The sequence below is a fragment of the Mastigoproctus giganteus genome, chromosome 6 (genome assembly GCF_048544385.1).
Source record: "Mastigoproctus giganteus isolate SK-2022 chromosome 6, ASM4854438v1, whole genome shotgun sequence".
NCBI lineage: Eukaryota > Metazoa > Arthropoda > Arachnida > Uropygi > Thelyphonidae > Mastigoproctus > Mastigoproctus giganteus.
The window spans coordinates 82,084,615-82,110,500 of NC_143580.1; the positions used below are offsets into that span (position 1 = coordinate 82,084,615).

Genomic DNA, 25,886 nt, shown 5'->3' on the forward strand with positions numbered 1-25,886 from the left:
GCTTGTCATTTTTAGTTTCAATTAAAAGGTCTCCAGAACGAAGCCTTTTAACTGATTTGGGTGAACCTGCTAACCCGTCGAACCCTTTCTGAATAAAAAAGGGCGACATTTTACCAATTGGTTTTTCTCCGGTGCAATGCATGATTAGGAACCTTGGAACAGGCCCTGATGGTACTTCAGTTCGCTGCCTTTTTTTAGCAATAATGCTATCTGGATCATTGTCTATGTTTTCAGATAGGGACCGGGTTGGGGCCCCTGAAGAAATAAGTTTATCAGGATTCATATAGTTTTTTAAATGGTTCAGTGCCCGGGCTCCCCACCCACCACAGAGCCCAAAGGGACGCCCACTACCCGGCATGCAATAAATGCGCTCGGGAGTTGGACGCCAGGGCTACCCAGACACTATACCCGCACCACCGCCAGCCTGAATCCTGTCCCTCGGACCATGAGGGTAGGGGCGTGGCATTGACACGGTTGAACCTCGCAGGCGAGCCTACTAGCCGATTGATCCTAGCCGGGCCTTCCAGGACCACTCGTCTTGTCGAAGCAGGGGCCAAAGTGGTGTACTGAAGCTGGGCCCCTCAACCACCAGGATCCCCCTTTCCGAATTTCCACGGGTCGCAGCGCACGGCAAACACGCCGGATTCCATTGATGTAAGCCTGGAACCTGGGCTGTGGGCGTTGGATCCCAGTGATGCTAGTCTGGAAGTCCAGCAGCGTCACTGGGAGGTCCCCTCACCATGTACCGGTGCCCACGTCGAGGGGAGAGAGAGAGAGAGATAGAGAAGAGAGGAAGAGAGAGAGAGAGAAGAGAGGAGAGATATATTGCTGAGGTGTGTCCAGTTGGGAGTTGTATGTGAGTGTGCGCACCAGTATTGAGTAAGGTGAGGTTTTGTGACTCTAGAAAGCTTTCAACGAGTCGACCATGTGTGTCTAGTTTGGGATCGCCCCCATAAGGGGTGGTGCCCATTAAAATCCCCTAATATACAGAGAGGTGGAGGTATCTGTATGAAGTGATCTTCAAGATCTTTTAAACAGTAAGTATGGTTTGGTGGTAGGTATATTGGGACATTGAGATATTAGTTGGGATCTTTGAATTTATCAGGATTGCTACACCACCATGGGCAGCATTTGCTGTGTTATGATCTTTTCGATAAAGACAATAGTTCTTTATTGAAGGAGAAATTTGCGAGGTTAGGTAAGTTTCCTGAAGACAAAGGGCAACTGGAGAATATTGGTTAATTAGATCACGGATATCATCTGTGTGCTTATGACGTTCTAATTTAGATTTATCGTTTTTGGAGAAAACTGGCCGACCTGTGTCCATTTATTCTTCTGCATGGATTTCTAGAAGGGGATCTTCCTGTATGGATGTGCCATCTGTGTCCATGGTTGTGTCCTGAAAATTTTTTACTACATTTGCATTTGAACTATGGGATATAGTATCTATGACTGGAGTAGGAGATGGCCCTGGTATTGTCAGAGGAGTATTGTTTGCGTGGTCAGAGAACTTGGATTGTTGCTTAGAAAGAACATTTCTAGCCCAATCAGAAATTGATTTGTTGGTGGGAACTGTTACATCAGTTTGAGTGGAGACTGTCTGATATTTTTTTACAGCATTGGCATAGGTCATATTTTTGATTATAGTAGGAGCAACTAATTTTCTCGCTTCTGGGTTACTGACTTTGTTCTCAACTTTGTATTTTTACTATTTTTTTCTCGGTTTTCCACTTTTCACATGTCTTGGAATATGCAGGATGGTCACCTTTGCAATTTGGGCAGGTCATTTTTGTAGCTGTACTTTGTATGTGATCTGCAGATCCACAATTTGGGCAGACAGGAACTCCTCTGCATACAGCTTGTGAGTGGCCATACTTTTGGCATTTGTAACATCTTAAAGGGTTTGGAATGTAAGGGCAGATGCGGCAAAGTAAATAGCCTGCTTTTACAGAGGAGGGTAAGTTGGGTGTATTGAAGGTGAGAATAATATTTCTTGTAGGTGTAAGTTCATTATCTTTTTTAACCATTATTCGTCTTGCTTCAATTGTGTGTTGTCCCTGCAGCTCTTGGGTTATTTCTTCCTCGGTGACGTTCAATAAGTCCCAACTGGAGATCACACCCTTAGATGAATTTAGGGTTGTGTGTGGAGATATTTTAACTGGAACGCCAGCATAGCTTGTAAGTTGTAACAGCTTCTCGGAATGTCTGTGGTTGGTGGTTTCTACTAGTAAGTCTTCTGATTGCAGTCTCTTCACCGTCTTGGGAGATACTGCAATACCCTCCAGATGTTTTTGTATGACAAATGGAGACAATTTATTCATGGGCTGACTAGTAAGAGAGTGGATGATTAAGAATGATGGGCAAGGTTGCTCCATCCGATCAGTCTTTTGTCTCTTTGGATTTTCGTTCTCAATATCCTGATGGTCTGTGTTTGCCATGTTTGCTCCTTTTAGCCCTTGGCAAGTGGACTTACTTGCCAAGATTTCCGGCCCCGCCACGGGGAGGCAGGAGCAGTGCCACTGGGAGGCCAAGCGGTTAAAGTGTTAGTTAGTTAGTGGAAATAGAAATATATGGATAAATAAATTAGATAGTATGAATCAGAGCTGTACTACTCAATATGTTCTAAGTTGATAATAATATTAGTAAAATAATAAGAGGAGTTTACCACAATATACTGTGCAGAACACTTCTGCGCAGTATATTGAGGTAAACTCCTCTTATTATTTTACTAATGGATAAATAAAGAAAGGTGAGTTTCCTTTCTCTGTTCTAACTTGTGGCTTTTAAGTGTAGAACGATATAGAAATAAAGCTGCTAATAGAAATGTATGAAATTAGAAAAAACTTTAATCGCTTTTGATGAGCCCTCTATATATTGAAGAAAAATCGCTTGACCTTGAATTCCCTTGGCACCCGGGGCCTTAAGCTTTGGGGGGGGCGGAGTATCACAGAGCTAAATCCATTGAGCAGATGAAAACTGCACTCTATTTGCAAGAAATCAGGGATAGAAAGTGTCAAGTGTGTGGGAGGATTGTCATGATGCAAGCATTAATTCCCTAAAGCACTTTCCCAGCCATTTTCCCCAACAACATCAGGCAATCATCACAAACCTGTTCCTGTTTTCCTGTCTCGAAGGACAAACTCATAATAATCAATGCCATGTCAGCCAAAAAATACAGTAAGCACGATCTTCACATTTGATCAAGATTACCTTGCTTTTTCGAGCCCTTGAAATGATCAAGTCTTCCAATAAGATGATGGTTCCAGGTCATAGCCCCACAACTTTTACAGTAATGATGGAAGAAGCCAAGTATGGTTCAGCAGCACACTGACAAAGGTGCTTACATGTGAGAACTTGCTACTCTCCGTGATCATTGGTGAGGTTGCAAATCACAACTTGGCTGAAGCACACTGAATTGACCTTGAGTTGCCATGTCCTATAAGAAATACCAATTTCACTAGAAATTCAGTGGATAGTTAAACTTCAATCATGATCAAAAGCGAGTGAATCATCACTGGTTTTTGAATTTGATGGATGCCCATGGTGCGAATCATCTTTGATATAAAAGTATCCCTTTCAACTTTGCAAACCATTTAAAAAATCTACAAACGACATAGGGTATCTTCTCTGAAAGCTGTTTTTAACATTGCATGGATTGGATTTCTGTTGTATTTTCCCTTATTTGAGACAACATTTAACACAACTTCTCTGCTCGGTAAAATCAATTGTTTTTAAAATGTGGAAAAACAAATAAAACACCTTCTATTCAATAAGTGCTTCATACTGACTGCAATAAATGGGCATTTCATGCTATTATGTCTAGACAAGTTGCCAAACATGGTGCAACAAGCTGAAACTTGCTGCAATTTAAAGATACAAAATCAGCCTCTAAACTTTTTGATAATATGTCATAAATGGTGATACCATGTTAACTCTATACAGTTTTATGATTTGATGGCTGGCTTCCATGGAAGTCTACTCATCCACTCAATTTAAATAAAGCTGTTTTTCATAAACGACTAGCTGAAGATACATTATATTACGCATAAATATTTAATTGGAAAAAATAATCCAAATTAAATACATACAAAGCACAAAGTTTCTCAAAATTAATAAAAATACTGTACTGTATATTGAAAATATATTGACAGTTTTGAACCATGCATGTGAAGTACCAAAATCAGCTGCTAGGTATTTGGTAACACTGCATCAGCTACCTACATGCCCACCTGTTACCGCTGCTCCTGTTCTCTCAGTTTTTTGTTGTTCTTGTTCAGAGTAGACCAGTGTTTTTCCTGTTACAAAGACTCAGCTATTTCCCTAACATGGCCCAAAGCAAAAAAGAAGTGAGACAGTAGTAGAAAATAGCACTCTATTATAATGGAGATGAAACTAGACATTATAAAATGAGTGGAAAAGAGTGAGAAGCAGGCTGATGTAGCAAGTGCGTTGGGCTTAAGTCACTCTAAAGTGAACAAATTTTTTCCAGGACAAAAATCAAATTCTTGAACATGTAAAGCATTCTATGCCAATGCAGTCGATAATAAGCAAGAAAAGAAGTCCAGTAATTGAGGAAATGGAGAAACTTTTAAGTGTGTGGCTGGAAGATAAACGAAAGCAAATGACTTGTAGCCTACAGCTCCTTCAAGAAAAAGCAAAATTTATTTGAAGACAATGAGTAAACATGGTGAAAGTGCTGCTGAAGAGCACACACACTGAGGAGGATCATTTCCTGTCAGTAGATAGAGATGTGCGAGGTAAGTGTGACCTATTTGGGTTCTGGCTAAGATTACTTCTTCTTTTCTACTTTTATGAAGGCTAGAAGTCCATAACTGTGGTTCAGGTTTTATTTGAAATAGCTTGTTATTTGTTTGCATTTTCCACACAAGTGTCCATTGTTCCATGCATGTTCTCCGTATAGCGTGTCTATAATCAGGATATGGAACTATATGGAACTATGAGACTAGGAGGAAGTGGCTTTCAAAGCTAAAATAGCACTCTGTGAATCAGTATATATTATGCTTTTATTTATTGAGAGGAGTGAGATGTTTTTCAGAGCAAGCTTAATGGCATGAAACTCAGCAGTATAACTGTTGCATTTGGCTGGAAGTGAAATTGAAACAGCTGTATTACAGAAGACAACAAATGCACCCACTTGATTGTCAGACTTTGAACCGTCTGTATAGATCTTGGTAAAGTGAGGGACTTTTGTGTATGAGTAAAATGTAGTTGTTTGATGTTAATATCTGCTATAGAACCTTTACCCCATTGCTCAAAGTATTCATCAGAAGGCAGTGTGAAGGTATTCCATGGGGGATCTGGATCATTTGATTCTCTGAGGATATTATCAAGGCAGGCTTTTAATTTTAGCTGAGTAGTTCATCAGCAACATCTTTCTTCTGATGCTAAGTGGAGGTTCGTGAGCCTCAACATAAAGACTGAACTGGTGATGTTCTGTATGCACATAGGGCTATCCTAAGAGAAGAGCTTTGGATGGGTGCAAGATGGGCTAAGGTGCTCTTCCTAGCCGAGATCTAATTAGAGACTTATATAAAAGGAGCAGGTTATAACGATTTGCAACCCAAGATGTAGTGGAGATGACCTGAGTATACAGGAGACCCTCGTTATAATGCAGTTCACTCTACGCTGATTCGCTATAATGCTGTTCTTATATTATAACCCATATCTCACTCTAATGCTGTCACAACTCACTATAATGTTCTTGTACCAGCTTACAGATTAAATTTTTGGCATTTTTAACAAAAATGTTTCATCTGATGTAGTCAATAGCTTGAAAATGAAAAGCAAAATGGCATTAAAACATTTCCCACGCCAATTTAATTGTAGTACAGTGACTTGTTACGTAGTTCCGAGATCAACATTTTAAAAAATGATCAAGTATATTGCTTGTAATATTTGCATTATATGCATTTATCCGAAGTCCTAGTCATCACTCAGTACAGTGTTAGACATCTGTAATGGACAGTTTAATCAAACACTGTATCATAATTAATGCGACGCATTTACATTTTCGAGGAGTTAATAATGGTGGATAAGAATTAAAAAGATTACAAAGGTAAGAAAAAGACTGAATTTGAAAATTAAATTATACGTTTTGAAGCGAATCGATTCTGTTCAACGAAAAATGGATGCGTACAATAATTTAGGACTGGCAGGTTTCTGTAAGAACAATTAAAAAAAATAAAGAATTAATTTTAGCAGCGAGAAAGACAGAGGTTCCACTGCAAAGCAACTAAATGGGTTAGTGCTAGACTGGCTATAATGATTGAAATGGAGAGACTTCTGAATAATTTTATTGAACATAATATATCCAACAGAGAATTTCATTAAGTTAATTATTATTAAAGAAAAAGCAATTAGCCGATATGATAGACTAAAAGGTTAACAGTGGCCGCAGGCAGAGGAAAAAGTGATTCTTGCACTGTTTCTATTAGAATGAGCAGCAGCCTGGAAAGCAAGATAATGGAGATTTCCAGGACTGCTGGGAGCCATAGTGGAACAAGAAAATATATGGGCTGTGTTAGGGTAACTAAGAGTAGGAACAGGTGCATGTATACTTCCATGTACACTAATGCTAGGAGTAGAGTTAATAAATTTGATGAGCTTTGAAGTGCAAGACATCAAAGGCAGATATTGTTGGTATATCAGAGACGTTGAGTCACACAGATATAAGAAGTGCAGAATTGGAATTTGGGGAGTACAATGTGTACAGAAAGGATAGACAGGACAGGAAGGGAGGAGGGGTTATGCTGTTAGTTAAGAAACACAAAATCTAAGGGAGTGCATCCAGTTGACATGGATGGACAGTGCGACGTTGAGTCTGTTTGGTGTGACACATAATCACTGGGAAAGGAAAAATCAGAGTAGGTGTGTATTATAGGCCTAATGAATCTGATGAGTATAATGAGCAACTGTGCAGAGAAATAGCGTGGGCCAGTAAATCAGAATGTCTGAAAATGGGGGATTTTAACTTTCCAGATATTGAGAGGAATTTGTGGATTGGTCACTCGTACACTAGCAAGACTTTTGTGGATTTATTGGACGACTGTTTTCTACAGCAGCATATTCGAAAGGCAACTAGATGGAGTAATACTCTTGATCTGTTTTTCAGCAGTGATTATTCATGCATTAAGAATTTACAGATAAAGGAACCACTGAGTGACAGTGATCATAATGTATTGATGTGGGAATTACTTAAAGATGTAACTACCATCAAGGCTAAAGTGAAGGCTTTTACTTTCATAAGGGTGATTACAGGGGTCTCCGACAGTTTTTAAATTCTGTACAGTGGTAAAAATGAATCTTCACATTCATGTTACAACCTAGTATTTTTCTGAAACTAGTAAAGCGGGTTATTGCCAATCTCCGTACAAACTTTGATTTATAAATGTCTAAAAACATTTTCAAAACATTCTTGAATGCTAACCAAGTCTCCACTATTTTCTGAGACCTAGAATTTGTGAAATCACCTTGCCGCTGCTCTCTGATTTATGGTCTGTCAAAAGCACCACAAGACAGTTTGGGATCACTTATCTCAAGAAATTGAAACAATGTAGCAAAACTAACCTCCATATTTATCTATGGCTTGTTTCATTAGATCCAGATTTATACGTAGTACTGATATGGTATGTGATCAGTATCACAATGTACTGATATGGGAATTACTTAAAGATGTAACTACCATCAAGGCTAAAGGGAAGGGCTTTTGCTTTCATAAAGGTGACTATAGGGGTCTCAGACAATTTTTAAATTCTGCACAGTGGGATCAACTGATTATGTTATCAACGTTGAATTCTAAATAGGAAGCTTTCAGGGACTTAATCTTGGAGGCTACTAGGCTTTTCATTCCCACTAAGAAATACTGTTTAAGGTTCAGGCCTAAATGGATGTCAGATGAATTAATGAGGTTCGTGGCAGAGAAGAAAAATGTATGAAACGCATATAAATTATCAGGTGACACAAAAGCTTATGGCAGATATAAGCTTGTCTGTAATCAAGTCACAAAGGAGATTACGAGAAATCTTTGGCAAAAGATGCAAAGAAAAACAGCAAAGTGTTCCTTACTTATGTAACCTCTAGAAGGAAAGGGATGAATCAGAGTGGACCACTTAACATAGATGGGTTGACTATTGATGATCATGCTCTTGTAGCTGATAAACTGAATAAGTATTTCGCATCTACATTCACACGTGAGGAGTTATTCAATGAGGGGAATGCGAGGAGTTTATCAAACTCTAACAGGGAGCTAAGTGATTTTGCAATAACTGACAGCAAAGAACCTGAGAGGGCACAGATTCAAATTGAGGAAAGACAGTTGTAGAATAGATGTGTGGAAATTTGCCTTTAGCCATTGGGTGGTTGATTAGTGAAACAGACTTCCATCTTTTGTCGTGGAAGTTGTTAGCCTAAATAAATTTAAGGCTGAGCCGGACAGGCATTTGGAATGAATGGAGGGGTGAAATGGGAGGTTTTTTTTTTTTTTTTTTTGGCTGATGCTGCATAAGCTTGCTTTCTTGCATCATATGCCTCTACTATGCTAGTAGTAGTAGTAGTAGTGGCCTGTGATGCAAGAAAGCAAGTGTATGAGCTTATGCAGCATCATCCAAAAAAAAAAAAAATCACACCATTCCCTCCAAATGCCTGTCCAGTTCCTCCTTAAATTTATTCAAGCTATCAACTTCCACAACGACAGATGGAAGTTTGTTCCAGCAATTAACCACCCGCTGGCTAAAGGCAAATTTCCGCACATCTATTCTACATCTGTCTTTTCTTAATTTGAATTTATGCCCCCTTAGGTTCGTAATCAGAACAAGTGGAAGGATCCCATAAGAATTCAGCATGCTCAATCCATTCAAGGCCTTATATACCTCAATCAGATCACCGTGCAGGTGCCTAGTCTCCAGCCACACAATTTGCAGACCTTAAGCCTCTCTTGGTAAGAGGATCCCTTCATTCCCCTCACCAATCTTGTTGCCCTTCTCTGTACCCGCTCAAGTAAATCTACATCCTTACTAAAATGAGGTCTCCAGACCTGTACGCAGTACTCAAGGCGTGGCCTGACCATTGTCTTATACAGAGGGATAATCACCTCCTTTTCCCTGCTAGCAAAATTCCTATATATCATTGACAAAACCCCATGACCTGGCCTGGCAGCCTGTCTGCATTGCTCAGAGAACTTCATATGTGACTGCACAATTACTCCCAGGTCTTTTTCATTTTCTACCACCTTAAGTGTAGTACCACAGAGTTGGTATATTTCTCTGGGGTTATTTCTACCCATATGCAGTACTTTGCATTTGTCAAGGTTAAACTTCAGTTGCCACTTCTTAGCCCATCTGCCCAAATTATCTAGATCCTGTTGCAGTAGCAGACTGCCATTACTGTCATTAACAACCCTGCCAACCTTTGTATCATCTGCAAACTTCGACATTAAGCCTGATATACCTTCATCAATATCATTGATAAATATACAAAACAACAGTGGACCTAACACTGAACCCTGTGGGACTCCACTAATAACATTAGTCCACGAAGAGCAGCACCCATTGATTACCACCCTCTGTCTTCTCGCACTTAACCATCCTTTTATCCATTGTAGCAACTTACCCTTAATACCATTCTGCTCCAATTTGTACAATAGTCTTCCATTCGCAACAGTGTCAAAAGCTTTCCTGAAATCCAAATATATGATATCAAAATTGTTTTTTGCATCCAGTTACTTTGTAACCACATCATAATATCCTATCAAATTTGTCAGACAAGACTTTCCCTTAACAAACCCATGCTGTGTCTGAATTATTGCTGCAGTCTTGTCTAGATGATCCTGCAATGCATCTTTAACCAGTGACTCCATTATTTTACCCGGAACAGAAGTTAAACTAACTGGTCTGTAATTACTCGTGTCACCCTTCGATCCCCCTTTGTGAATTGGGGATACACATTTGCACATCTCCAGTCCGTGGGAACCTCCCCTGAGTCCAAGGATGCTCTCATAATTATGGCTAAGGGTTTGCTTAGTTGCCTTGCCGCCTCCTTTAATATAACTGGATAGATCCCATCCACCCCAGGTGCTTTTCTTACGTTTAACTTCAACAATTTCTCTTCCACTTTGCTCTCAGTTATTACCAGATCATTAAGCACCCTGCTACAATTTGATAACCTTCTGCCATTTTCAAACCTTAATAATTCCTCACGTGTGAATGTAGATGCAAAATACTCATTCAGTTTGTTTGCTATCTGAGCAGGATCATCAACAGTCGAACCATCGATGTCAAGTGGACCAATCAGATTCAACCCCTTCCTTTTAGAGTTTATATAAGTAAAGAAATCCTTGCTGTTTTTCTTAGCATCTTTTGCCAAGGATTTCTCGTAATCTGCCTTCACCTGCCGAACCTCCTTTGTGACCTGATTACAGATTAACTTATATCTGCCATAGGCTTCTGAGTCGCTTGATAATTTATATGCATCCCATGCATTTTTCTTCTCTGTTACGAGTCTCATTAGTTCATTTGACAACCATTTAGGCCTAAACCTTGAACAATATTTCTTAATAGGTATGAAACTTTTAGTAGCTTCCACGATTAATTCCTTGAATGCTTCCCACTTAGAATTTACTGTTGGTAACATCGTCAGTTGATCCCACTGTACAGAATTTAAAAACTGTCGGAGACCACTGTACTCGCCTTTACGGAATCAAAAACCCTTTTCTTTACCCCTGATGGTAATTAAATCTTTAAGTAAATCCCACGTCAGTACACTGTGATCACTGCCACCTAGTGGTTCTTTTATCTGCAAATTCCTAATACATGAATGATCACTGCTGATAACCAGATCAAGAATATTACTTTCTCTGGTTGCCTCTCGAACATGCTGCTGCAGAAAACAATCATCCAATAAATCCACAAAAGTCTGACTAGTGTGTGAGTGCCCAACCCACAAGTTCCAGTGAATATCTGGGAAGTTAAAATCCCCCATTATAAGACATTCCGATTTACTAGCCCACTCTATTTCTCTGTACAATTGTTCATTGTACTCATTCGAGTCATTAGGCCTATAACACACTCCTACTCTAATTTTTGCTTTCGCAGTGCTTATGTCACACCAAACTGACTCAACAGTGCACTGTTCATCTATATCAACTGGATGCACTTCTTTTGATTTTATATTTTTCTTTATTAACAGCATAACACCTCCTCCCTTCCTATCCTGTCTATCCTTTCTGTACACATTGTACTCCCCAAATTAAAGTTCGGCATTCCTTATATCTGGGTGACACCACGTCTCTGATATCCCAACAACATCCGCCTTTGATGTCTTGACCAACACTTCAAATTCATCAAATTTATTTACTATACTTCTAGCATTGGTATACATGCAAGTATACATGCACCTATTTCTATTCCCAGCCACTCTAACACATCCCATATACCCACCTGTTTCACAATGACTGACATCCGTCCCTGAAACCCCCAACACCCCTCGCTCCAGGTCACTACTTATTCTAATAGAAGTTGTGCAAGAATCACCTTCACCTCTGCCAATGGCTACTGTTAAACTATTAGTCCTTGTATCCCGCCCAAGCTATCAGATTTCCGACCCACCTAACACTGCCTCGATAGCATCAGCAAATATTCTTGCACCCTTTCTATTTAAGTGTATCCCATCCCTGTAGAAGCAATCTCTCCTGTTAACAAGTACAGTCCAGGCTGAAAAAAATTCTACCCCTTGAGCCTTGCACAATCTTTCCAGGGCCGAATTGATCGACAAGGCTCTCATCATATACTCCCTCCTATCGTGTCTGGGCAGAATTGCAGACACTTTCAAATTCAACCCTACTTCACGGCTTTTTTCAACAGTGATCTGTACTTGTTAAGTAATTCTGCCGGTCTCCTACTCTTGATATCATTAGTGCCAACGTGTACAACTATATCACCTTTTGTGCCCTTAAAAGATGATATCTGCTCTACAACGTCATCAACCTTTGCCCCTGGCAGACATATCCTGGTCCTGTTCCACCTATCCTTTTTACACAATATATTTCCCGTTTCCCTGACAATAGAGTCACCACCAACTACTAGTTCCTTTGGGACCAGCGCAATCTGCCTTGGGGGTTGCTGCTGTGTTGCGTGATGACCAAGTGCAAGCTCTGGCGTTGATGTGGGCAGCTGAGAGCCTGATGGGCCCCTCAATTTAGATCTTTCGAGGGCATCCACCCTGTCCTTCAAACTCTCATATAGGCCCATAACAATGCTGAGTTGTCGCCTGATTTCCTTACACTCCTTACATCGCGCACACACAAAGACATCCCCCATGGCAATATCATGTTCCGCTCCAGATAGTTCGCCAAACATTTCACAAGTTGCACATTTTTTTAGGCTGTGATGCGAAGTGTATTAGTGATTGAGAAGTGTATCTCCTCCTCCAATTTTAAAGACATTTTCTGACTGCTTGTTATTATAAACTGTATGTATTTACAAATTACTTGGAAATGCAGATGGGGGACATAAGCACTTGCTAGAAGATTTAGACAATTCATACATAAACAGACACATCACAACTTGAAGTGACCTCGAAAAATGTATATATGTACATTTTTGCAAATGTACATATGCAGCCCTCAAGGCCTATATGTGAAAAATTAATATAATGAAATGAATATAAATATATGTACTCCACAAAAGGATACACACAGTAAATGGAACAGTATTAGCCAGATATTATCACAGAAGTATAAAACCCACTTTGCATAAAATATTAGCAGAATTTTGGTAACATCATGTGAAGTATTTGTTAGTAAAAAAAAAAAAAAAAACTCGTGTTACTGAAGGTACACACAGAATCTTTAATTATTTGAACACTGGTTGGTTAGTTGAATTTATTCAGGGGAAAAAAAAAAAAAAAAATATATATATATATATATATATATATATACAAGGTGATTCACTACCAGTGCGACAAACTTGCAGGAGGTGTAGGGGGCACAAAGACGAATCGGAATCACATAGCATTGCAGGGTCCGAATTGCCTTCGTCATGCAGTAGAGGACATTGAACGGGAGGTCGCGTGAACAGCGATTCCGCTGGAAGTCAGCATTTGTGAACCATTTCTGTTGAAGAAACCAAGAAGCAAAAGTCCTCCGGAGTGGATAATCCGCAAGCTCCAATGATTGGACGTGTTGCAGATTGCATGAACTCATTTGGTTTGTTGACAGTATCCTCCATACAGTGGATTGGGAAATACGCAATCATTGGCCTATCGCTCGAGTACTCGTACTCGGATTGCCTTCTGCAAGACGTAGGACATTCTCCTCATTGTCTGGCATCCTCGTCGTTCGCTCTCGATTCATGGTACCTCTTGTGAAACAACCTGTCTCACGTAACCTTCTGTACACACGTGCAAAAATCATGTGAGGAGGAGCATGCCTGTGTGGGAAACGTTCCTGGTACAAGCGCAGAGCGGTGCACCCATTACAGTCCGCAGCTCCATACGCGAGGTGCATGTCCGCCAGTTCAAAGTTTGAATACTCGTCCATCCTACTGCCTTGGGAACCGGTTCGCAAATGCTGACTTCCAGCGGGATCACTGTTCACAGGACCTCCCGTTCAATGTCCTCTACCGCATGACGAAGGCATTTCGGACCCTGCAATGCTATGTGATTCCGATTCGTCTTTGTGCCCCCTACACCTCCTGCAAGTTTGTCACACTTGTAGTGAATCACCCTGTATATATACTTTGATATTTTTAAAAACTGATATATAAATAAACATTCTTTAAAAAGTATATTTTCATGCTTCAGGAGCACATATGTGAAAAATATATGTGCACACATATGTTGTGCAAAAGGGTTAAAGAGAAATAGTGAAACTTGTGAAAGAAGTAATAAACATGGATTTCAATTTGAGTGAATTTTGATTGCACCTACCTCAAGTGTTAACCCAAACAAAGCGATTTTTATATTTTCAACTTAAACTACAAGCATTAAATTGAAAATACTGTAATAACAAGTTGGGTTATTACGTCTGTGTGGGAAAATGGCTATGTTATATAATTTCACTTTCTTTCAAAGGGATCGGGTAAATTATACTGTTCAAATATCTTTTCTCTTTCAGTTAGCAAAACCTGGGGTACATATACTGAAATTAATGGTGGGGGGGGGATGAAGATTAGACACCAGAAAAACTGTTCTTCACTGAAAGAGAAATTAGCTATCGGGACAGAACAAACTGAAACTAATTGTGCAGAGCTGGAGAGATATCTGTATGAAATAGGTGAAAATAAGTTACAGGAAATAAATTAGTTACATTTTATTTAGCTGTCTAATGATACATAGTCCAAACTCCTTGCATTATTTTGCCTATAGCTCCCATACTAACTTCTACGTGAGTTGTAAATTATTCAGCATATCAGTTTATTTGTTATATACAAATAAATTTTAATTAACATTCAGCCAAGATAAACTTACCAAGTATCACCAAAAGAAATCTGTTATAATAAAGAGAGGTTTGATCAAGTTAAACTCCATTTAAAATGACTTTTGCCTGATGATAAAAGGATGCCAATTAAATGCCTCCCTATTGGAAAATGGTCGAGAACCTCCTGCTCTAGCAGTTTTAAACATGCCAGTAACAATGACTCGGTTAGAAAGTTTGAGATATTTGATATAATTGTATTTTTTTATGCCCCTAAACTAAAGAAACAAGAAAAAATAAAATAAAAATAGCTAAATTATTCACATCATATTATACTTATGTATTTGCAATCAGCATTAGGAGAAATCATTTACCTTCCCCATTTTGATCTTTCTCTTTCTTTCATTGAAGCTGATATTGAAGCTGCAGTGGATGATGGAAAAGAAACAAACACGTCACTTTCTGTAGCTGTCTTAATGGAATGTTGTTCACTTGGTTCTTGTTCCTCTGGAGAAGCTATGGGTGTAGGTGAATCATCTGTTAGAAAACAAGTCATTAAAAATTAGTTTCTTTTTTGTTTTTTTTTACATATGTAATGAAAGATGAGAGAGAGAGAAAAAAAAAAAAAGAATTACAAATCTCAGTCCCTACCACCCTGCATTGAAATTGAAAAAAAAAAAAAAATAATAAATAAATAAATAAATAATAATAAATATTTAGTCACTCAAGAAAATACATCAAAGCTTGCTGAGTTAAATTGCACAAGTTACATTATTTAATGCCAACTGGGCGGGTAAAGTGCCTGCCGCAATCCAAAGGTCGCGGGTTTGAATCCCACCTCGGGCTTGGATCAAAGTACTGCAAAAACCCTTGGGAGGTGCATTATGGCCACAGAAGCTGATGTGCAAACACCAAAAAAAAAAACAAAAAAAAAACATTATTTAATTTTTCTTCCATTCCACATAGATCTTTTTCTATCCTATTAACTCGAATATAACCACAGCTGAAGTTGCAGATGAACTCAACAGTTACTTTGCATCGATATTTACAGAAGAAAAACCCTTTACGTCAACGAGAAATTATGGGAGTGAAGTTGAAAAAAATGTAATTAATGATGTTGAAATTTCACATTTATTTAATGAAAAAACTTTTGAGCCTACAGGCCAGTAAGGCTCCTGGGATTGATGGCATTTACCTTTAATCTAAATGGAGACGGAAAATTAGTGCACAGAACCATTGAGGCTAATTATGAGAGCATTACTGTACTTGAGATTGATTCGATTGGATTGGAAAGTTAGTCTAACTAAGTTAGAAAGTTAGACTACGTTAGTCTAACTTCAGCAGTAAGAAATATGTGGGTTTAACTAATCTGGTTAGCTATTTTGACAGGGTCACTCAAGAGCTGAGCCTAGGGAATAATTTCGACATTGTTTATTTGGATTTCAGCAAGGCATTTGACACAGTCCCACATGAGCAGTTACTTTATAAGCTGGAACAGGTTGGAATCACAGGAAAGTCCTTAAGACGGATAGTTGGATGGCTTCAGGGCAGGAGGCAGAGGGTTATGACAAATGGTTATTCCTCAGATTGGATTGATATAAGAAGTAGGGTTCCCCAAGGATCAGTATTAGGACCACTATTGTTTTTGATTTTCATAAATGACATCGATGAAGGGATAGAGGGCGTGAGGTCTAAATTTGAAGATGATGTAAAGATTGGTAGAGTAGTTAATGATTGTCGCCAAGCACAGCTTCTTCAGAATGACCTAGATGGACTTAGGGATAGTCAGAAAAATGGCAGCTATGCTTTAATCCAGCAAAGTGTAAGGTATTGAACCTAGGGAACAGCATCCCCAAAATAACCGATACACTTGGCAGAGTTGAACTAAAGCCAGTAGTGGGGGGAAGAGACTTGGGTACTGCGATACGGTCAGACATGAAGTTCTCCGAGCATTGTAAACTGGTTGCAAGGAAGGCCCATGGTGTCCTATCGATGATTTATCGAACAATTGAGAGTAGAAATAAGGATGCCATAATCCCATTATATAAGCCTATTGTTGGACCACACTTGGAATACTGTGTTCAAGTATAGAGACTGCACCTAAAGAAAGACATTGTGCTTCTTGAAAGGGTTCAAAGATGGGTAACTCACCTGGCGAGATCAGCAAAACGGTATCCATATGAGGAAAGACTTCAAATATGTGGGTTGCAGACCTTGGTAACTAGGCACCTTAGAGGAGATTTGATTGAGGTGTTTAAGGCTTTAAGCAAAATGAATAAGGACGAAATTTTCACCGTTATAAATGATTCTAGAACAAGGGGGCCATAATTTCAAGATGGGGGGGGGAGTTATTTAGACTGGATTGCAGGAAGTTTTGTTTTAGCCAGCAAGTTAAAAATTACTGGAATAAGTTACCTACATGGGTGGTAGAGGCTGACAGTTTGGGGAAATACAAAGGTCAGCTGGATAATTACCTAAAGGAGAAGGGAAATGCATAGGTTGTCCAGTGGTCTCCGACAGTTTTTAAATTCTGTACAGTGAGATCAATTGACGATGTTACCAACAGTAAATCCTAAGTGGGAAGCATTCAAGGAATTAATCGTGGATGCTACTAAAAGTTTCATACCTATTAAGAAATATTGTTCAAGGTTTAGGCCTAAATGGTTATCTAATGAACTAATGAGACTCGTAACAGAGAAGAAAAATGGATGGGATGCATATAAATTATCAAGCGACTCAGAAACCTATGGCAGATATAAGCTAGTCTGTAATCAGGTCACAAAAGAGGTTAGGTAGGTGAAGGCAGATTACGAGAAATCCCTGGCAAAAGATGCTAAGAAAAACAGCAAGGATTTCTTTACTTATATAAACTCTAAAAGGAAGGAGATGAATCTGATTGGTCCACTTGATATCGATGGTTTGACTGTTGATGATCCTGCTCAGATAGCAAACAAACAATGAGTATTTTGCATCTACATTCACACATGAGGAATTATTAAGGTTTGAAAATGGCAGAAGGTTATCAAATTGTAGCAGGATACTTAATGATTTTGTAATAACTGAAAGCAAAGTGGAGGAGAAATTGTTGAAGTTAAACATAAGAAAAGCACCTGGGATGTAGATGGGATGGGATCTATCCAGTTATATTAAAGGAGGCGGCAAAGCAACTAAGCAAACCCTTAGACATAATTATGAGAGCATCCTTGGACTCAGAGGAGGTTCTCACGGACTGGAGATGTGCAAATGTATCCCCAATTCACAAAGGGGGCTCGAAGGGTGATACGAGTAATTACAGATCAGTTAGTTTAACTTCTGTTCCGGGTAAAATAATGGTTAAAGATGCATTGCAGGATCATCTAGACAAGACTGCAGCAATAACTCAGACACAGCATGGGTTTGTTAAGGGAAAGTCTTGTCTGACAAATTTGATAGGATATTATGATGTGGTTACAAAGGAACTGGATGCAAAAAATAATTTTGATATCATATACAGTGGATTCCGGTTATTTGGGCCACCGGTTAATCGGGGCAGCCGTTTATTTGGGGCAAATCTTAAAAAACAAAAACCAATCGAGAAAATAGCCAGGGTTTACTTCGCTTAATTGGGACAAAATGCCGTTTAATCGGGGCAGGAGACCTCAGCACTGGAGATTACCCTACGATTGTCTCCGACCGTACCACGTAGTTCGGTCGGATTTTTGGAGGTCACAACCATAAAACAATAAAAACAATTAGCAGTCACCTGTTTATTGGGCTTTTCTGTTAGTGCAATCTATCATAAACGGACAGTAAACTCGATCTTATTGAATTTGCGATAATACCGGCAGCTGAATTCTGTGGGTTATTATGGTAAAATGTGTTTACACTTCCATGGAATCTTCAATCATATAAAAAAAATAATTTTCAGAATCTTCTCTTCGTTCCTATTTTTAAAGCTTCCTAATTTGTTACTCCGTTCTCACTTGCGCGTGTTGTGTTACTTGCAATTTGTGTGTGCCCTCTTCTTTGTTATTGATTGCTTATCTTTTTACTGTTTTAAATTTCAGCCCCCACCAACAAATGTTCAGTGAACAGAAATGTCAACTAGTTTAGTTAGTATGTACATATTACAGTACGTATTAATTATTCCGGTTATCACGTATATTCTTCCAATTTTCACGTATCATTTAATTTTTTAATTGGTAAGGTAATAAAGGGTAAATTTGTGCTTAATATATCTTTACTTTTATAGCCTGTGGATAATATTCCTCCTATTTTCGCTAATTAGAATCGCTGTTTAATAGAATTAAAATTCAATTCACAAACGTGATCATAATGACCGGCGCTTACTGCACATCGTATAGTGAACGGTACTTTACTATTTTGAGTTCGTCGTAACGTGATTTGATTGTACAGTGAACTAATTGTAAAGGGGGGGGTAAATTGTATTTTTAACTATTTACGTGAAACTTCGGATAATTGGGGCAGCCACTTAATCGGGCCAAAATGCACTAGTCCCGATGTGTCCCAAATAACCGGAATCGACTGTATTTGGATTTCAGGAAAGCTTTTGACACTGTTGCGCATGGAAGACTATTGCACAAATTGGAGCAGAATGGTATTAAGGATAAGTTGCTACAATGGATAAAAGGATGGTTAAGTGCGAGAAGACAGAGGGTGGTAATCAATGGGTGCCGCTCTTCATGGACTAATGTTATTAGTGGAGTCCCACAGGGTTCGGTGTTAGGTCCACTGTTGTTTTGTATATTTATCAATGATATTGATGAAGGTATATGAGGCTTAATGCCGAAGTTTGCAGATGATAAAAAGGTTGGCAGGGTTGTTAATGACAGTAATGGCAGTGTGCTACTGCAACAGGATCTAGATAATTTGGGCAGATGGGCTAAGAAGTGGCAACTGAAGTTTAACCTTGACAAATGCAAAGTACTGCATATGGGTAGAAGTAACCCCAGAGAAACATACCAAATGTGTGGGAGACATACCAAATGGATGGTAGAAAATGAAAAAGACCTGGGAGTAATTGCGCAGTCAGATATGAAGATTTCTGAGCAATGCAGACAGGCTGCCAGGGCAGGTCATGGGGTTTTGTCAATGATATATAGGAATTTTGCTAGCAGGGAGAAGGAGGTGATTGTCCCTCTGTATAAGGCAATGGTCAGGCCACGCCTTGAGTACTGCGTACAGGTCTGGAGGCCTCATTTTAGGAAGGATGTAGATTTACTTGAGCGTGTACAGAGAAGGGCAACAAGATTAGTGAGGGGAATGAAGGGATCCTCTTACAAAGAGAGGATTAAGTTCTGTAAATTGCAGTGGCTGGAGACTAGGCACCTGCGTGGTGATCTGATTGAGGTGTATAAGGCCTTCAATGGGTTGAGCACGCTGAATTCTGATGGGTTCCTTCCACTTGTTCAGATTACGAACCTAAGGGGGCATAAATTCAAATTAAGAAAAGACAGATGTAGAATAGATGTGCGGAAATTTGCCTTTAGCCAGCAGGTGGTTAATTGCTGGAATAAACTTCCATCTGTCGTTGTGTAAGTTGATAGGTTGAATAAATTTAAGGAGGAACTGGACAGGCATTTGGAGGGAATGGTGTGATTTTTTTTTTTTTTTTTTTTTTGGCTGATGCTGCATAAGCTCATACATTTGCTTTCTTGCATCACATGCCTCTACTACTACTATTTCTTTTTCTCTTATTAATTATTATTGTTTTTTTCTTATTCTTCTTTTTTCTTCTTATTATTATCAATTTGTTTTTATTCTTATTTTATTTATTTATTATTGTTATTATTTTTCGTTTTGTTATTTTATTTTTTATTTTTTTTGGCTGGCACAACATAAGCCATAGGCTTCCTTGTACCACGTGGCCATTACTAATACTGTTGTGCCTCCGTATCCGCTGATTCAGGTACCCGCAGCTAACCACGAAAAAACAATGTTTCAGTTTATTTTTTATGATGTTGCATATGGTTTGGCCACCAACATTATAATGTTTCTTTAGAGATTTAACGGATGCACCGTTTTCAAACTTTTGAATAATTTCAAGTTTTTGTTTAATTTGAAAGCACAACTCTTGCATTTGCCCATCATTTTACTGATTTCTAAACAAAAAGATAAAATAAAATAGTTATTATAAAAAAAAAAAAAAAAAAAAATCCGACATCCGTGACATAAATAACGAAATAAAATTTGTTCTTTTGCGGTGCGATGGAACACAACAATTGACATGATGCACTAAATGAAACTAAACATTTGGTCTCTCTTTTTTTTTTTTTTTTTTTGTTTTGAGCGGTAAGAGTGAAGACAGCAGGGGTTGCAAGATAATAGGTACACTAATCTCCAATGGCGACTTATAACACTGGTTCTTGTCACTTATTTACGACTTGCAAAATAAATGTTTATACCTATTCTAGTTATTACTTGAATTTTATGATTTCTGATTGATATACAGGGTGTCTCAAAAATACATGGCATAACTTCAGGAATGAGTTCCTCATATGTAGACAATAAAAATATTTTATATCAACATAGTTCCGGAAATTCTTGGTTCCCGAGTTATTAAACGGAATGTCTTATCTCCCACAGGTGATTTCCTTCATCGCAAGGTACTTCATTCATTTTTTTTTTTTTTCATTTACACACACACACAGTTTATGTACAATTTCAAGATAAATATACAATTAATTTATATACATGATTTGTTATATAGTATCGGCATAAATACACCATAGTTAACCCATAAATTTCAACTACGTAAGTAGCATTGAAGGCATAATTTTAATTGTATCTCATATTGTGGTTGCCTTCACAATGAGATAGCGGTATTGCACTACTTCAAATAAATAATGCTTTCTAGTAGAGAAGACTACTGTTATTTTTTTCCAGAGGATACCACCACCCAGACAATCATTCCGAAGCTAGTGGGTTTCATCATCAGTGAGCGGGGAAGTTACTCTGGTAATGCAACATGCCATCACGGTTGCGAAGTTATATCCGCAATATGAGAGATGCCAGAGGGTGTTGGTAAAAATGTAATTTGAAAACGAAATTCACAAGGCATAATTCTTATGGGTTTTGGTAATCAACTATATAGTATCGGTGTAAATACACCATAGTTAACCCATAAATTTGAATTACGTAAGTAGCATTGAAGGTATTGTTTTAATTGTATCTCATATTCATCAGTGGATGGGCAGGTACTGATGATGAAGCCCACTAGCTTCGAAACGATCGTCTGGGTGGTGGTATCCTCTGAAAATAAATAACAGTAGTTTCTCTATTAGAGAAGCGTTATTTATTTGAAATAGTGCAATACCGTATCTCATTGTGAAGGCAACCACAATATGAGATACAATTAAAACGATGCCCTCAATGCTACTTACATAGTTCAAATTTAGAGGTTAACTATGGTGTATTTACACCGATACTATATAGTTAATTACCAAAACCCATAAGAATTATGCCTTGTACATTTCGTTTTCAAAATACATGATTTATATACATTTTCCACACACACACACACACACACACACACACACACACACACACACACACACACACACACACACACACACACACACACACACAGTGTGTGTATTCTGGTATCAGGGTGGCTCCTATGCAGATGCCCATCTCCACCTTGTCCTCTGTGATCGTACAGAAACTCTGTATAGTGAGCTTGAAAAAGTGTTGGTATTTGGTGTTAGAGTGGCGAGTTTTGTTGTTATCATCTATCTGCTTTTTTTTTTTTGCATATAGATCCCGCACCCACCGGAGGTAGTGCAATACCGATGGGTGCCATCAATCCCACTCCCAGGTTGCCCATACCTGGGAGCCAGCAAAAAAAATAAAATAAATAAATACTGAGCAGCTGAGGACCACAGTTGAAGTCGCTTTCTAAAGACATTAGACGTGAAGTCTTGCAGGGCTCTGAAATTGCCAGCATTATCCATTAGAACACTGACATTCTCTTCCGATAATTCTGGAACCAGACTTAATAGTGTGTGCCTGAATTGTACATACTCTGGGCAATGCAGGAGAACATGTTCCCAGGTCTCAAAACCGCGACAAGTACAAAACGGGTCCGGCTCTAAACCACGCTCAAAAAGCTTAGCCCTCAAAGAGCCATGCCCCATTAATAAATAAGACGTATACATTTTATGCGTGAACCATAATTTTATACTTGGAGATGCTAAGTAATCAGCTTGTTGAATATATCTCTTTGTGGTTAGGCCATGTTGACTCCCATCCCATCTTTGTTGCCATATTTCTGTTAGCTCTCTCCAAATTCTTTTCATATTTTATATCATTTGCAGGATCAGATGTTATGCCATGCACAGTAATCGAAAGGGCCTTCTTTAGTTTGTACAGCATTCCACGATACGTAATGTATAGATCTAAGGGCATCACTCCTCCTAAGACTTGTAGGGCATTTTGAAGTAGTTCTAGGAATATTAAGTATCGTCAGTAATACAGATTTCTGCAAATAAATTAACTTAGTTTTCATGTTTACTTTGATAACGGTTTGGTGTCAGACACTAGCTGCATAGGATACCACAGGAAAATTGTTTTGTAGTATAATAATAAAGATTTCTTAGTCAGGCCCCAAACTTTCCTGGAGATCCTGACCACCGATGCAGTAAAATTTCGAATTTTGTTCTTTAAATTTGAGACATGTGGCTGCAAACTCATCCTATCATCTAATAGAACACCTAGATATTTGGTCTGAGGTACATAAGGTATTTGTCTATTATTGAATAGGATCCTAGGAGGTCTGTTATAATTAAAATGTTTGCTGAAAGTCAAAGTTTGTCTTGCTTTGAGAAATTTTCAGTTTGTTAGGCCCAGGATAACAAATCATCAATAATAGGTTGCATCTTCTCTTCAAGGATTTTTCTTGACCTTCCTTTGATAGCCACCACCAGGTCATCAGCGTAAGCAATTTTGAGTACATTGTGATGCGATCTCAAGAGCCATTGATCCAGGACTGCATTCCAGAGGAGAGGCCCCAATATCGACCCCTGGGGGCATCCTCTGGAAACCTGAGAATTACAAGTAAGATGCTTAGCACTAACCTTGACTGAACGTTCACAAAAATAAGACTGTAAGACTTATTTTACTTACTTACTATCAGTTTATTAACACAAGGTTCACCCCATGTACAGCAAGTGGGCTAGGAGGGTGAAAATAAATTTTCTGTTTATACTCCGCGATGACCAAACGGTCAGAGGAGTTCACAAGATAGACAGAATACAAGAAACAGCACCATATTCGGCAGTCACGGGCTTGAACCACGGTCACTCACGGCACGTGTACTTATGCACCCGCATAAGTACACGTTTAAAAATATAAAGGCTACGGTGGCCTTTGTAGACATAATCGTCACAATTTGCAGACCTCAAGGCGCTCTCCCACCACAATGAGTCGAAAGCACCCTCAAAGTCCACAAACACGGCCAGGACATATTTGGATGCAGTTTTGTGCAAAAGAAGTCAGAGTTGTTATTGCTTCCTCAGTTGATTTTCCCTTTTTAAACTGATTTAGAACAGAGTTGTTTTTCTTCTAGCATTTTTTGAAATTGTGGGGCTAAAAGTCTCTCAAATAGTTTTCCTAAGTTCGCCAGCAGCGAGATAGGTCTATAAGCAAGAGGATCCGATGGTGGTTTCCCTGGCTTATGAAGGATCTTTAATAGAGCCACTTTCTACTGCCTAGGAAAAAGTCCCTCTAGGAGGCATTTATCTATAAGATTTAATAAGATCTATAGGTAAAGATCAAAAAATAACTATAATAAGGTTCTCAATCAGATCTGTGCCGGGACATTTCTTACTATTTAGTTTACCAATAGCAGCTCCAAGATCCAAAAGAGTGAATGGTTCAATGTCCGTAGGACCACAATATATTTCATTATTTTGCCTTATCTCCTGTTGTTCCGGTGTGTCAAGTTCAAGGATATCTTTAGGAAAAAGATTAGAGACGATAGATTCAATTGTTGTCTCCCAGTCATGAGTTTCCTGACCTTGTACCAAGACAGTGTTATACACATCTCCAGCAATCATTTTGTTTTTTTTTTTTTCTTCAAAAAGGCCTCTGGGGTTGGGAATATTCATATTCATAATAACTGCACAATCATACACCAACCGTTATTAAAAATATAAATAGTGTTATGTTATATTAAAATAATGATGTAGATAAATGAAATAAATAGAATGATATAATTCCAACAGATAAAACTGATAAAAAGGTAACTGTCTGTACAATAAAATATGAAATTTTAAACTCCAAAAGAATTATTTACAATAAAACAATGTAGATAAAACACAAGATAATAAAAGCGCTAAAACACTAGCTTTCAGAGGCATCCGCCTCCTTTTTCAACAGTGAGGTTTATCGTACGGCACATCCTTAAATATCAGCAGGCTCGTGGTTCTCAGCACATGGAACAGGAGCATGGGCAGTATTCTCCTCATGTGCACTGGAACTGGAAATGGCTCGGGAGCATGCCAGGTGGAACCGCTCATCCAGTCGAAGAGGGGATGAATGTGGATTCCCATCTCTATTAATGGTATTGCTCTCAGAGGAACAAATCCGCAAGCTCTCGAGCCATTTGCGGTCCCAAAATTTATGTGCCCGGTTGTCCATAACAGCTTCGTCTGGGGAGATTTGATGGTGCTCCTCCCATAAATGTTCTGCCACAGCAGACTTCCCATAATCCAGTCTTTATCGTGTTCACATGCTCCCCTAGATGATCTTTGAACCGACGTTTTGTTTCACCAACATAACATTCCCCACAATCCGGGCACCTGATCTCATACACGACCCCACTTCTAAATTCCCTTGGTATGGGGTCGTGTATGAGATCAGGTGCCAGGATTGTGGGGAATGTTATGTTGGTGAAACGTCAGTTCAAAGATCGTCTGGGGGAGCATATGAACACAATAAAGACCGCGGATTATAGGAAGTCTGATGTGGCAGAACATTTTTGGGAGAAGCACCATCAAATCTTCCCAGTGAAGCTGTTATCGTCGACAGAGCACATAAATTTTGGGACCTAAAATGGCTCGAGAGCTTATGGATTTGTTCTTCCGAGAGCAATACCATTAATAGAGATGGGAATTCGCATTCATCCCCTCTTCGAGGCGGTGGCTCTTGGATGGGATGAGTGGTTCCGCCTGGCACACTCCCGAGCCATTTCCGGTTCAAGTGCACATGAGGAGAATACTGCCCATGCTTCTGTAGAAACACGTGCTGAGAACCGTGAGCCTGCTGATATTTAAGGATGTGTCGTATAATAAACCTCACTGTTGAAAAAGGAGGCGGATGCCTCTGAAAGCTACGGTGTTTTAGCGCTTTTGTCATCTTGCATTTTATCTACATTGTTTTATTGTAAATAATTCTTTTGCAGTTTAAAATTTCATATTTTATTGTACAGACAGTTACCTTTTTATCAGTTTTATCCGGT

General features: G+C 38.9%; 1 protein-coding gene across 2 annotated transcripts in view; it reads right to left on the reverse strand.

Moving 5' to 3' along the window:
- LOC150084438 (oxysterol-binding protein-related protein 1-like) overlaps positions 1–25,886 on the reverse strand; it is a 707,041-nt gene that overhangs the window by 267,454 nt on the left and 413,701 nt on the right. For both annotated transcript variants that reach the window (XM_090376067.1, XM_090376066.1), the window contains one exon: positions 14,803–14,965. In XM_090376067.1, the coding sequence (XP_090232193.1) occupies positions 14,803–14,965 (163 nt within the window). The remainder of the gene's footprint in view (positions 1–14,802; positions 14,966–25,886) is intronic.